We start from the raw sequence: 13,396 nt of genomic DNA on the forward strand, positions 1-13,396 counted from the left end.
TATATATTTTTAAAAACTTTCTCTTTTTTAATGTTTTAAAATATTTCTTTGCCATTAGCCTTTTTGGGGATTCGCCCCTACACGAGAAGGAAGGTTTTACAATCTTTTTGAATTTGATAAAACATAAAAAATTGAAAAAATGAAGAAAAATTTTTTTTTGGGGATGGGGGAATTTTTATTTTTGGGGGGTTTGGGGTTGTCCCCCCCCCCCCCCAAGATAATAGATTAAAACAACCTCAGGACCAGTAGGAATATTTCCTGAAGAGTAGAATCCAATCGGTTCGGCGGTTACCGAGATCTTAAGGGACAGACGGACGGACTGACAGACAGACAGACATCAAGCTACTTTGTATTACAGATAGCCTTGTTTTAATATCTCTACTACAATATATTTATCAATTGATAAAATAATAATAATTTGATTTTTTAGGCTAAAAAATTGGAAAGAGAAATGATAACGTCTGCACAGAAGAGGGGTACAATTAATTCTCTTAGAAAACCCAACCCTATCAATAGAGGTAAAAATTTTGAAACGCTTGGCGATTTCAAGAAAGCATTGATACCCCCTCCCCTTATTTCTTTAAAATAAATCAAAACAGGAGGAATGTAATTTTTTGTTTATTTTTTTTAATTACATTAGTTCAGGTTAGTTTAGGCTATATTGGGTACTGGTAGCCCCGCAGGATTAGGGCACCGCAGGTAAAGGCCCTTCCGCAGGAGTTAGGCATGCGAAAAAGACTCAAACTTTATTTAGATAATAAGGGGAAGGAGTACTATTATTATTTAACAGGCACTTTGTATGAAATCACCAAAAAACTTTTTTTAATGTTGATCTTTTTAGTTTGATATTTATCAAAGCCTAAAAATTATACCCTTTCATGGTTTAATAGATGGTCATTTTATTCTGAAAAAAAGTCATCTGTGATTCTGTGTTGATTTAAGGTATGGTTGCAGCTAGACATCCTATTGATAGATTAATGTCAGCCTACAAGGATAAGATTGCTAGAAGGAGGTGAGTAGAAAAGTAAATTTTTGGTGGCTAGATATCCTAATGATAGATAGATAGAACAGATAGTTAGGATTAAAGACATATTGCTAAGATTGCTAGGAGAAGGTGAGCTAATAAAAAGATAGATAGATAAAAACATAGCCAAATTATTTATATGTGAATGACATTGATATTCTATTCTATAAGGTACTAAGGTTTCTTTGCTAGTAGTTGGGATCTCACTAACTTCTATTTTATACTGAGAAGCTTAATGGTTGAGATGAGTAATTTTACATCTAAATTACCACTCATCCCACAAGTCTAAAATAAAGAATTAAATGATTATTATTCAAATATTTTAGAATAATCCTGAATGGAGTAAATACCAAATCTTTGCAGCCAACCTTTGCCAAGTTCTTGGAAGTTATTGTCAAATCTGCACCTGCACATCAAAACAAGTAAGTTACACCATCTAGCGTTTTGTTTTCAAACTAAAATACTATAAGAATAATAATAAGAAGTTTGAGTCCCAAGTACCAATTATTGACAAATACATAGAAGAGCAATTACTAAGAAATCAATAAGTTGTTGACTTAATTATCTGATAAATTTAGCAACCAATAGTGTACAGTAAATTTGACTCTTGTTTTAGACATTGGAAGCCAAACTGGGTGTTGTGCAACCCCTGCATGTACCATTATACCTTCATACTGAAAATGGAATCTTTTGATAGAGACTCAGGAGCTGTTTTGAAACTGGTATGTCATGTCTTTTCAGGGACTTAAGGGATAAGACAATGACCGATAAATTGATGTAAACCACTTATGATAATGATTCCTTCTTTAGATTACAATTAGTGGTTTAAACTGTTGGATTCTCTACTTAATAAACCAACAAATTTAAACGAATGAGAAAACTTTAATATATAGAGCACAATGTTCCCTCCCTCTCTGAGTATTTATTTCAAGACATATAGGTTTAATCGAAAGGTAGTTTTATCTATTGTATTAGAAGATATTGTTACTTTTTACAAATCTGATTTTTATAAAGACAGCAAAATGCATAAAATAAACGGAAAAAGAGAGTTACAAAGAGGATCTAGATTGTTTCATTGTTAAAAATAGGGAGAATATCAAAAATTAAAAAAAACACAAAACCTTTAGAAACCTTAGAAACTAAATATTTATATCTTTTGAAGCATGGCCGACAGACCGATGGACCAAGTAAACTTCAATACAAATAGACAATTTAATTTTCAGGAAAAAAATTTAAATGTTGCTTAAATTATATTAATATGTTTTTTTTTCTCTTCATTTTAATGTTTTTTTTAACAGAATGCTAATTATTTTTAACAGATCAACAGTGGAATAGATACAAAGATCAACCGTTTCAATGCCAGTAAACACCCTGCTCCAACTGATTATGTAAAAATGTTAGGTAAGTTTGTATATTAAATATATTTGCATTCATTAGACCCCTCCCACCTTCTCCTAAACATTTAAAATTTTGTAGATTAAATTTTCTAAAACATGAGTATTAAAATAATGGATATAGAATATACGTGGATGCAATGACAGGGGAAAAATTATCGTCAATTTATAAAGTTCGTTCATCCAGTAGGAAGGGAAGGGGTAGATTGGGGGTATTGTTTTAGACAGCTATAAGTTTCACTTAATTAGAGTATAGATAGATAATCTGGAGTAAGATCCAATTGATAATAAATCCATTATTTAAATATATGGCGTTCTTTGACTGGGAATTGTTGAAAACGTTCAAAATTTATCCGATTGGTTGTAGCTACAAATTATAGTATCCGCAGTATTAGCGTAAATGATAGCTTGCCTGCTTGCTGTCAGGATCGAGTCTGATCACTGCGTCATACTAGAGACGTTAAAAATGGTACTTACTGATGAAATGTCTATATTAAAATTTGGGGCATTTCTCTGGCCCCAAAAACAGGTACAACTCTTACCACGCACAGTTAGAACTTCCAGACAAAGGTTGTGCAATCAAACCGTATGATACTATTACTTCTTTGGATGATCACTTAAAATCGAAGGAGAATCCCGACATTACGAGTTAAGCTGCACATTTTAAAAGAACTAGATTTGTAGCTACAGTTGGAGGGGGGCTTCATTTTAATGTTTTTCTAAATGATAATTATAATTTCTTAATTATTTTAGAGGAGGTAGATTCAGCCACACTGGAAAAGATATTGAGCGTGTACTACTTGGATTTCAAATTATTTGGTTATGATATTCAACCTTTTATAAACATATTGGACTCAAAGCGAGCTAGTGAAAAGCTTTCAGGACTAAATAGTGTATAATTTTTTTAAAATTTGTTGTCTGAAAGAATCCAGTAATACAAAAAAATTATAACAGAATAAAAAAAGTGAACAAGATAAAATGTGAATGCTAAACTCAAAGAACAAAAGTTGTCAACACCCTTCTGACAAAAATGATATGACACCACACTGATGAATCTTAAATCAGAGATCTAAAGGGATATGACATTGAACTTTATGTTTGCCTAAACTGTAATTATTCCAAATGCATTTTATTAAGGATATGTTTATATTTTTTGTATAAATATATTAGATACGATACAAATCAATAATTCTGTATGTCTTTTATGCTATGTTTGAAATATATATTCTGATTGTCCTTTTTAATCTTGTGTAGAGATTTATATGGACAATGAGAATCTACTATTTAATTAAATCACTTTTTCTATATTTATGAGCTTTGCTACTTTTGGTTCTTGTTATCCTTGTTTGCTTTTCTATTACTGTTAATTTTTTTTATTTATTTTACATAAAATAATGTGTTAAAAAATGTAAATTAAAATATTGATAATGTTTTAATTTATTTTCATGATAAACAGTAAAATATTAGTTTACTTATAATTTTTTAGCTACATTTTTAAAAATAAACACAAAGGTTTATTTGCTTCACATATATGGAGATTCATAATCATATTTTTTCTTAAGTTTTTTTTTATAATTAAAGCTTATTAACCTATTATCGGCGGGCAGGTAACTTATCCAAAAAAAATATAAAAACCGCGTCCAATTGAAATTCATCTGGACAAAAACCAGTTGAATGTACAAAATAATTTACTTTACCATATATTTACTAAACTTAATTGCCTAAATAAAAGTAATTCATAGTCACCTAAATAAAACAACTCCTTTCCACCCTATGTGCCCATCAAAACCTCGTAAATAGCCAAATTCGCCAAAAATAAGCGGCGTTATTGGTTAAGTGTGTATTTAATTATAGTAGCATAAAACTAGATAGATATGAATGACGTCAAACACTGTTTTGTGCGTAGCCAACCAAGAAAAGACTATCGCGCGCGCAAATTACGGAAACGTCTTACCAAAACTTAAATACAACTCACACTAGGTAATTTCGTAAACAATAAAAAACAAGGATTTTTTTTACGTAAATATTTTTTATACACGAAATTTATTAATCTTTTTCTAATTAATATTCATGTTAAAATCATAGAAAAAAGATGTTCCTTATTTATCTTCGTTTTGGAGGTGTATTTTTTCGGTAGGGCAGTTTTTTTTGCATTTACTGCTGAAACTAAAGCCTTCATTGATAACGAGATCTTACGGGACATACACACACTCACAAACACATAAAGGATGAAGTTATTTCTATGAAGGATTGCATCTTTTTATTTTAATTTCTCAAATCTATATAAATAATTTTATTATTTATGCAGATATATTGGTTGTTCTTAGTGGTTTCCTAATCCAGCAATATGGATTCAAAATTTTTATATTTCAACAAAAGCCTACTCTCTAAGCGACTTTCTAAAGGGTTTGCTACCCTACCAAAAAACACCTCCCCCCTCTATGGGCGCGCCTAGAGTTGATGCACTATGTATGTTTAATTATATGCCCTTAGTATGACTAAGCAAAAAACTGACATAAATTAACTATAAGAGTATTTTTTGTGAATTACAAATTTATAAAATTTGCTCTTTATAGAGCCACTTAACCCGCGGCTGTATCGTAACATGCAACACATCCGCTCGACGCTGGTAAGGTGATTAGTTCTATCAATTTTGGCCCAAGGATGCTATACGTATTGGTGCAAAAAATAGGGATAATTTTTAAATTGATTTGACGGGGCTGTTTATTTACGTCACAAGTGAGGGGAAAGAAAAGGGAAGGGGGAAAGAAACCCACTAGAAAAGAGATGGGGGTATGACGTCACACGCCAAAACAATTTGAAATTTGTCCCCATTTTTGCACCAATACATACAGCATCTGGCCCAAGCTGTGTCATAACTAAAGACACTAAAAGTTGTATCTACTGCTGTTATATTAGAGTAATTGTAGGGGTAATGCATTGTCACAAAACGGGCGCAACACAATACCATGCAAAGTAAGGAGTATCAGACAAAGCAGTGGCGTGCACATGGGGATGTGCAAAGCTCACTAAAAATTGTTGACACAACCCATAAACCCGTATCGATGGCCGGGTGGTGTATTACATAATTAAGGATTTAATTATTATTAGTAGTAAAGCTGCTCTAAAAGTATATGTGTCTGTCATCTGTCTTTAATTACAGGATGGTTCGCCACTAGTGGACGTAATTGTTCTCAATTTAGGGCCCCAGCCTTCCCCCTTTAAACATTAAATGGTAAGGGGAGGTTTTACAACCCTCATGGGACAAAGCGATTTGTGGGCTAAAATAGATAAATAAACATTTCCATTCTCCAAAGTTTAAATGATTGATTGCCATGCCTATTATATTGTCTAACCCCATTTCCTTATATGTTTTACATTATTTAGGTTTCTGGTTTAAAATAATGCGTGTCTGTTTTGGTATTTCCAAGTTTTTAAACCAAATGACAAATTTACATTTATATACAATTGACATATTTACAATAATACTGCAGGTTGCCAGGTTCTGTCTTATTTTATGTGTAATTCGTTTTTTTAATAGGTTAACTAGTTACACAATCTTACAAAATTAGGGAGATTGAACCCCCCCCCCCCCGTAGGTGTACATCCACTTAAACCCTTTTGCACTTCCCAGGAAAAGGATTTACACCCCCTATTACACCCCCCTAATACAGAAAAGTCAAGTAAAAAAAGTCATACACCTGTTAACTTTAAGAAAGATGTGAAAAAAATTTCTACCAGAGGACAATTGTTTGACTTTTCTATATGTTTATTAGCAGGGTTTGGACATCTAATGGGGGTGTATCCCATCCCCAAGACTATAAAATTACACTACTCTTGTTATCTGTAATACACTCCACTTAAGGTCCCCCCCCCCCTCATTTTGATTTATTGGGCGGTGTCAAATATTTGGACCCCTCTGATAAAACAATGTGCATGCCACTGCACTGATGAGACTCATGTGGGAATTGAAACATTTTAATTATAACCATCCTGGCGGGCACAGGATTCCATCAAACCTGACATGGTCATCCAGGTAAAGAGCAAAAACATATGCGTTACTTTTGTGGAAGTTTCCATCCTTGTTTGAACTCGTTCTTAGCTGTAAGAATCTAACAGGCTAATTAGAAAAAGGTTATCTCTTTCTGTACTGAAGAATCTCGCTAAGTGCTTAACCGACAGCATGGTTATCCCCCCCCCCTCTATCTCGGCTTCTGTTACAGATAAAGACGTAAAATTTTTTTCTGGTGGTTCATGTGTATTTTTAGAGAAAATTACTTTTTCTAGTCATAGCAGTCAGGCCGCTCCTTAGCCGCTTTTTAGCCGCTAAATTTTAAAACAGCTGTAGAGCGGCCAATTTTGCAGCTAGGATGACCAAATTTTAGGACGAACTTTTATTTTTTATAACAAAAAAATTACTTTTTCTGATCATCGCCGAAAAACGGCAAATAACGGAAACCGCCATTTTCGGCGGTTAAGGCGGTAAAACGGCGGTTGGCGGCGCCAATTAATATTTTTATCTGTTTATTGTTGCTCAAGGATTTACCAAAAAAAATTATAGGTCTCTAGCTGTAATAGAAGCCACGATATTCGTGATATATGTCTGTAGTAAAAGCCGGACAAAAATCGGTCATAAAGTCGGTCAGGGTGCGGTCAAATGGTCATAACCCCATTTTTCTTATAGGGTCATTGATATCTCAGTATTTACCAAACAAATTTTAGGTTTCTACCTTATACACAAAAGTCATAATGTAGAAATTAAGCAGGGTTCGGAAGCCGCGCCTCAGCCGCGCATAAGCCTCAGTTTTAAACTTGCTTGTGAGCATAAAAAGAAATTTCAGAAAAAAGGATTGTTTGCTAAAAGCAGTTTTATACATCCAGCTGAATTTTATAGTGATTACATGAAGATTTCACTGAGGCTTACACGCGGCTTCCGATCCCTGAAATTAAGATTTATTTAGAATTTTTTTTAAATTTTGGTGCTACCCAACCGACTTTGACCGGACACCACGACCGACACAGACCAGATATCCTAATAAAATCAACTCTTGCCGACGTATAATTACTAAACTTAAAAAGTCATGAAATCACAACTCTCTATCTTATAGATTAATTATTTATTTGATTTTTTAGATTTTGTAAATAAAGCAGGTACAATTTAAAAACAATATTGAAAAGAGCAACAAATCACAAGAAAATACAATATTAATTTCCAAAAAATACCTTACAAATACCGTCTTAAAAGCATAAGAACAAATGCAATAGTAACAGTAGGTATTAATTAATAACAAGATAGATTCTATATTATAATATCATTTTTAAAAATAACAATCCGAAGCAATCTTTATACATAAATATAATCAATCTTCAAATCTTGATATCAGGGTGTTGAAAGAGCTTCAATCTTCATTGTAGAGTTGTGAATATTATTGATAAAGGACACTCTGAAGTTTTCAAATCAAAAGTAATTTTCAAAAGCCAACAGTTAAGAAAACTAAATAGCGTCCTCCAAAAATACAATTATCAATAACATAATAATCAATAAATACAAAGCACATCAAGTAAACATCATCAAAATTGCCAAAAATCAGTCCATTATTTTAGGCCATATTGACCAATATTTTCCTAAGAAACCTGTCTATATAAATATTAGAAAAAGGCCTATGCGACCAATATCATCATTTTCTTTTATTTTCCCTAAGTTTCCTAAAATTCTAGTACCCAGTGATTTTAAACGATAACGTAAATTGGTATTAAACTTTTTTCCAGAAAGGACAAAGTAAAATATAGAGTTCTATTTTTACAAACTAAACCTTCTTAAAAACAAGAACGATTACGTAAAAAGTACGGATATCAACCCATTAGTTTAATCTAGTTTTAAAAAGAAAACCAAAACGGATTTGTAACCCATGAGTAATCTCATATCTAAATATCCACAGAACCGACATATATGTGTTTCATAATAGGCCTTAAGATAAAAGCATGGGTATACATGTTATAATTGAATAAAATTTATATTTTAAAACTGCTTCTTCACACACAGACACACACACACAAAATAACTAACAGAAAACAAAAGTACAAAAGAATGCTACAAAAAGGACAATTGCAAATTAAATTTTTTTGCTTCTTAAATTAGTCCAAATTAGCAAGTTCACGGTAAAAACTACACTAAAAGCAACACATATAATACAACAAGTAATTAACACCATGAAACTGCTCAGAGCATCAAACCATATAAATTATTAGAGATCGAAATTAACTACTTTTGTCTGTTTTGTAGCACTCCCACGTGGAAAACACATTTTCAACTCTTTAAAAAAAGCCAAATTAACAAGTCAATTTGTTTATTTTATTAATAGCTAAGATGGAAAAAAGGGGGCTTTAGACGTAATCCATAATTTAAGTCCTTATAAATTATCAAACGTAATTATCCGACTCAAAACAATTCTACCAAACAAGGCTAAATGAAAATTAAGTAATGAAATGTGTGAATTTGAGAGAAAAAGATTTTTAGAAAGAAAATTAAATAGATAGTAAAAACACTTTATACAAATGAAATGAACAAATACATGGTTGTGGGGAATATGGTGGGTCCACGCATGAGGTGCATGATCAAATATCTCATGATTTATCGTTCTTAATTACTGACTACTTTTATACAGTGGGAGGCGTAGTGAAACAAATTAGTTGGGGGGGAAAAGACCAATTCAACGGTGTGCGGTCATTTCCGCATATTATCACATAAGCATATTGTTTTATCAATACACAAAAGCAAATTAAATTAGATGTTGTATACAGTAGTGAGTGTAATGGATCTAAAGGGATAAGACAATGGCTGATAAATTAATATACATCCCCGATGATGATACTTAGAATAACCCCTTATGTAGATTAAAATTTGTGGTTAAAAAGTGTGAACACTCAACCTATTGATGCAACCAATTCAAATTGACTCAATCCCCAAAATTGTTAAGCTAATAAATAAGAAAACGTTATTTAAAACTTTGGGGACTATTGTCATTGCCCACTCTTTCTCTGCTGTACAAAGTTTATACTGTGTAAACAAGGACAAAAGGGATGAAATAAAAGAAATATATTTTTTTCATTAAATAAAAAAAATATATTTTGTATCATGTATATCAAAATATTGTAGATCCTAAATAAATTTAGCTGAGTAATTTACCACATCGTATTATAGACATCTTTCCGTGGATAATAAGTGAGAACAAGGTTCCAAATGCCTGAGCTAACAAAACTGGTGCTAATATTATGATATTTACTTACTACTCATTTAAAATTTCTGTAATATTAATAGTAATAGAGTAGCCCCGCTACTCTAAATTATTTTGTTTTATACCAACTAAGAACTAACGGCAAGTTTTCAGATATTTAAATTAATTTTTTTTAAAAGAATTAATTAATGATTATTAAAATCTCAAAAGCTTTTTTTCTAAGTTTGTTTCAAAAATTAATTTAAATACTATGAAGAAAAAAAATACTTTATCGATGTACTTAATAGCTTAATGTACTTTTCTTCAATTTATACATGGAAACGTTTTATGGGGGCGTTGTTCAAAAAAGTGGTTTAAACACCACCAATAATTAAAATTTAAACAAAAATAAAAATCTGTATATTAATGTATTTCATATACATAGATATATTTAAATCTTTTATTACAAGCGACTTTAGATAAAGTATCAATTAATTCACATGCATCGCATGTGTTTGAATGTATTCGCATCAATGTAAATTATGTTTGCAGGGATAAATGGAGTTGAAATATGGATCTTGAAATTGTTGGCGAATTTTATCTATAATCTAGATGTCTGTCAACTCTTAACGGTCGGGGGGTGGGGGCGTTTTTTTTTTCTATCCTGTTTTTTCTATCTCATTTTCCATTTTTTCCATCCTGTTTTTTCTATCTCATTTTCTGTGTGTGAAAGATAAAGAGCCCAAACTGCTTGACTTTTTAAGTATGGGTATGACACATAACTGAGAGTTGGAATTTTTTGAATATCTCCATCCTGGAGGGCACAGGATGCCAGCAAACCTGGCAGGGTCATCCAGGTAAAGAGCAAAAATATTTTTTTGACTAAAGCATTTTATCATGCCAAAATACTAAAAAATCCTCTAGCAGTACATCCTTATATAAAATACAGGTGTTCAAGTCACTTTCAGGTTCCAGGTATGATCCTGCAGGTCCTGATTCTCCAGGTCTCCAGAAATCTTTAAAAGGCTCCTGTGGCCGCAATTTTTTACTTAGAGACTTCAAATTTTAAACTTAAGATTTTCTTACATGTCTACATTACATATTAAAATTTCATGAAGATCCGCCGCCGTTTTCCCGCCGACCGCCGACTGCGGTGGCTTGCAGCTGCCAAGTACAGCTGCGGCCGCAGAAATTTATATTTTGATATTTCTAATGTAAAATTTACATAAAGATAAACATTTTCTGGAAAAAAATTTTCTTCTAGCTTCAAAAATAAGAAAATTACAGCCGTTTGAAATTTTTAAGTAAAAAAAGACCTAAAAACAAAGGTAGTTAAATAAAAGGGTGAAGGAAGCGAAAATTGACTTAGACTTATAAAAGGTCGGAAATTCATTATCAAACAGGGGACTTGCACAAAAAAATTTAAACCTCTAGCTCTGACAGGAACTGAGATAATAAGGGGGGCGTTGAATGACCCCCCCCCCCCCCAACCGATTAAGGTGCGGCAAGGGGCCCGACTGTAAAGGGTTAATGTAACTTTTTTACTACATTTATTTTTAATTTTTTATATTTTTTAGGTATTTTCCTTATAGGATTTCAAACAGAGTGATAGATTAACAGGGAGAAAAAACAAAGTGAGTTGCAGTGTAGATTTGCTTTTAAAAATTAGTTTATTTGCCAACATTTTCCTGCCATTCAACTTTCTCCGCACCCTCAAATGGTTAAAGATTCAAAAATAAAACAAATATATTCTGTTCAAGTGTACTCTGGTTGAGAAAAATATTGGAAAATTAATTAGTATTATTCTGTTAGTGAGTAAATTCATATCAGCTTTTTAAAAGCAAAGCTTTTATATAATTAAAGTCTGTCTGTCTGTATGTAAGTTTATTATTCTGGCAGAGTTAGCTCTTCTGGTTAAATTAAACAGGTTAGAATTGTCCTATTAATTTCAAACTTTGTATAATGATTCCTATAATAATTAGGTATGGTTTTTGAATTGTAGCAACTTTATAATTGTTACTAGAAAGTACATCTAAAACATGATGATTTTTTATTTATTCAGCTAATTTTTGGGATTCTGATTCCTATTACAACAAGGTACATTGTTATAAGCAAATCATCTCTATAAATAAGTTGAAAATGTCCTTAAAAATTCTCCTGTATTAAAGAAGATTGCAACAAATTTACTTTACTTCAAATTTTTTTAGACCTGTGTTTAGTATTCTTCTTATTAAGTTCTGATACGCTACAAGTGTTTATGTTCGTTTGTCCTACATTTCAGAGGTTTTCTTATATGGATGTTGCCAAATGAGGAAGTCTGTAATAAGATATGCGCCAAAGGGCAATAATAGGTAAATTTTGTTAATTTTATTATAATTCATGTATAATCATATCCATATTCCATAAAAAAATTTAAGGTGGGAGTTTGTACACTTACAGATTTCATCCTGGGACTTTCCCTCTAGGGGCTAGTGGAGCAAAACAGCTCTAGACCAGCCAATTTTGTATGTAGTCTATTACTGTAATCATAAACATATAAAAAACTTAATTGGCGTCGGCAACCGCCGTAAACGCCGAAAATGGCGTTTTCCGTTATTTGCCGTTTTTCGGCGATGGTCAGAAAAATATTTTTTTGTTATGTTAACTAAGAGTTCGTCCTAAAATTTGGTTATCATAGCTTTAGAATTGGCCGCTCTACAGCTGTTTTAATATTTAGCGGCTGGCAAAAAAAATGAAATAAGGGGGGAGGGGGGAAGTAAGTACACTTATAGGAAATGAAATTCAATAGCAAATTTTGCCCTGGCTTGTTTTTCTAGTTATCAACCTAATTCTTTTTGTAAGCTCTCTTACATGACTGGATCTACCCATAAAACTTTAAAAATTTAATTTTGTGACTTTCCCTCTAGGGGCTAGTGTGGCAAAAGAACCCCCCAAACACTAAAAATTTAGGTTCTGAGCTTATTTTTAGAGATATTGAGATGATTTTTTTTTTCCAGATAACTTTTTTAACATAACCAAACTAAGTAAACATTACAGATTTCATTTTGAGACTTTCCCTCTAGGGGCTAGTGGAGCAAAAGACTCCCAAACAGTAGAAATTTTAGTTCTAAGCTTATTTTTAAAGATATTGAGATGATTTTTTTTTCAGAAAACTTTTTTAACATAACCAAACTAAGTAATCATTACAGATTTCATTTTAGAACATTCCTTCTAGGGGCTAGTGGAGCAAAAGACCCCAAAACACTGAAATTTAGGTTCTGAGCTTATTTTTAAAGATATTGAGATGATTTTTTTTTGTAGTAAACCTTTTAACATAACCGTACTAAGTAATCATTATAGATGTCATTTTGGAACTTTCCCTCTAGAGGCTATTGGAGCAAAGACCCCCCAAACACTAACATTTTAAATCTGAGCTTATTTTTAAAGATATTGAGATGATTTTTTTTCCAGAAAACTTTCTTAACATAACCAATTAAGTAATCATTACAGATTTCATTTTGAGACTTTCCTTCTAGGGGCTAGTGGAGCATAAGACCCCCAAACACTAAAAAAATAAGTTCTGAGCTTATTTTTAGAAATATTGAGATGATTTTTTTCCAGAAAACTTTCTTAACATAACCGTACTAAGTAATCAATACAGAATTCATATTGGGAATTTCCTTTTAGGAGCTAGTTGAGCAAAAGACCCCACAAACATTAAAAATTTAGGCTCTGAGCTTAATTTTAGAGATATTGAGATGTCTGTCCATCTGTCTGTCAGTCTG

At 32.0% G+C, this 13,396-nt stretch overlaps 1 protein-coding gene across 1 annotated transcript in view; it reads left to right on the forward strand.

Moving 5' to 3' along the window:
• Positions 1-3,725, forward strand: part of LOC145332510 (carbohydrate sulfotransferase 8-like) — a 6,727-nt gene extending 3,002 nt beyond the window's left edge. Inside the window, exons 6-11 of the mRNA XM_080177513.1 lie at positions 431-518; positions 943-1,012; positions 1,351-1,446; positions 1,641-1,746; positions 2,344-2,425; positions 3,172-3,725. Coding sequence (XP_080033639.1) covers positions 431-518; positions 943-1,012; positions 1,351-1,446; positions 1,641-1,746; positions 2,344-2,425; positions 3,172-3,317 — 588 coding nt within the window. The 3' untranslated portion in view covers positions 3,318-3,725. The remainder of the gene's footprint in view (positions 1-430; positions 519-942; positions 1,013-1,350; positions 1,447-1,640; positions 1,747-2,343; positions 2,426-3,171) is intronic.
• The last annotated feature ends 9,671 nt before the right edge of the window (positions 3,726-13,396 follow it).

This window comes from Acartia tonsa, chromosome 11, assembly GCF_053477335.1.
Source record: "Acartia tonsa isolate MP-2025a chromosome 11, ASM5347733v1, whole genome shotgun sequence".
In the NCBI taxonomy this organism is placed as follows: domain Eukaryota; kingdom Metazoa; phylum Arthropoda; class Copepoda; order Calanoida; family Acartiidae; genus Acartia; species Acartia tonsa.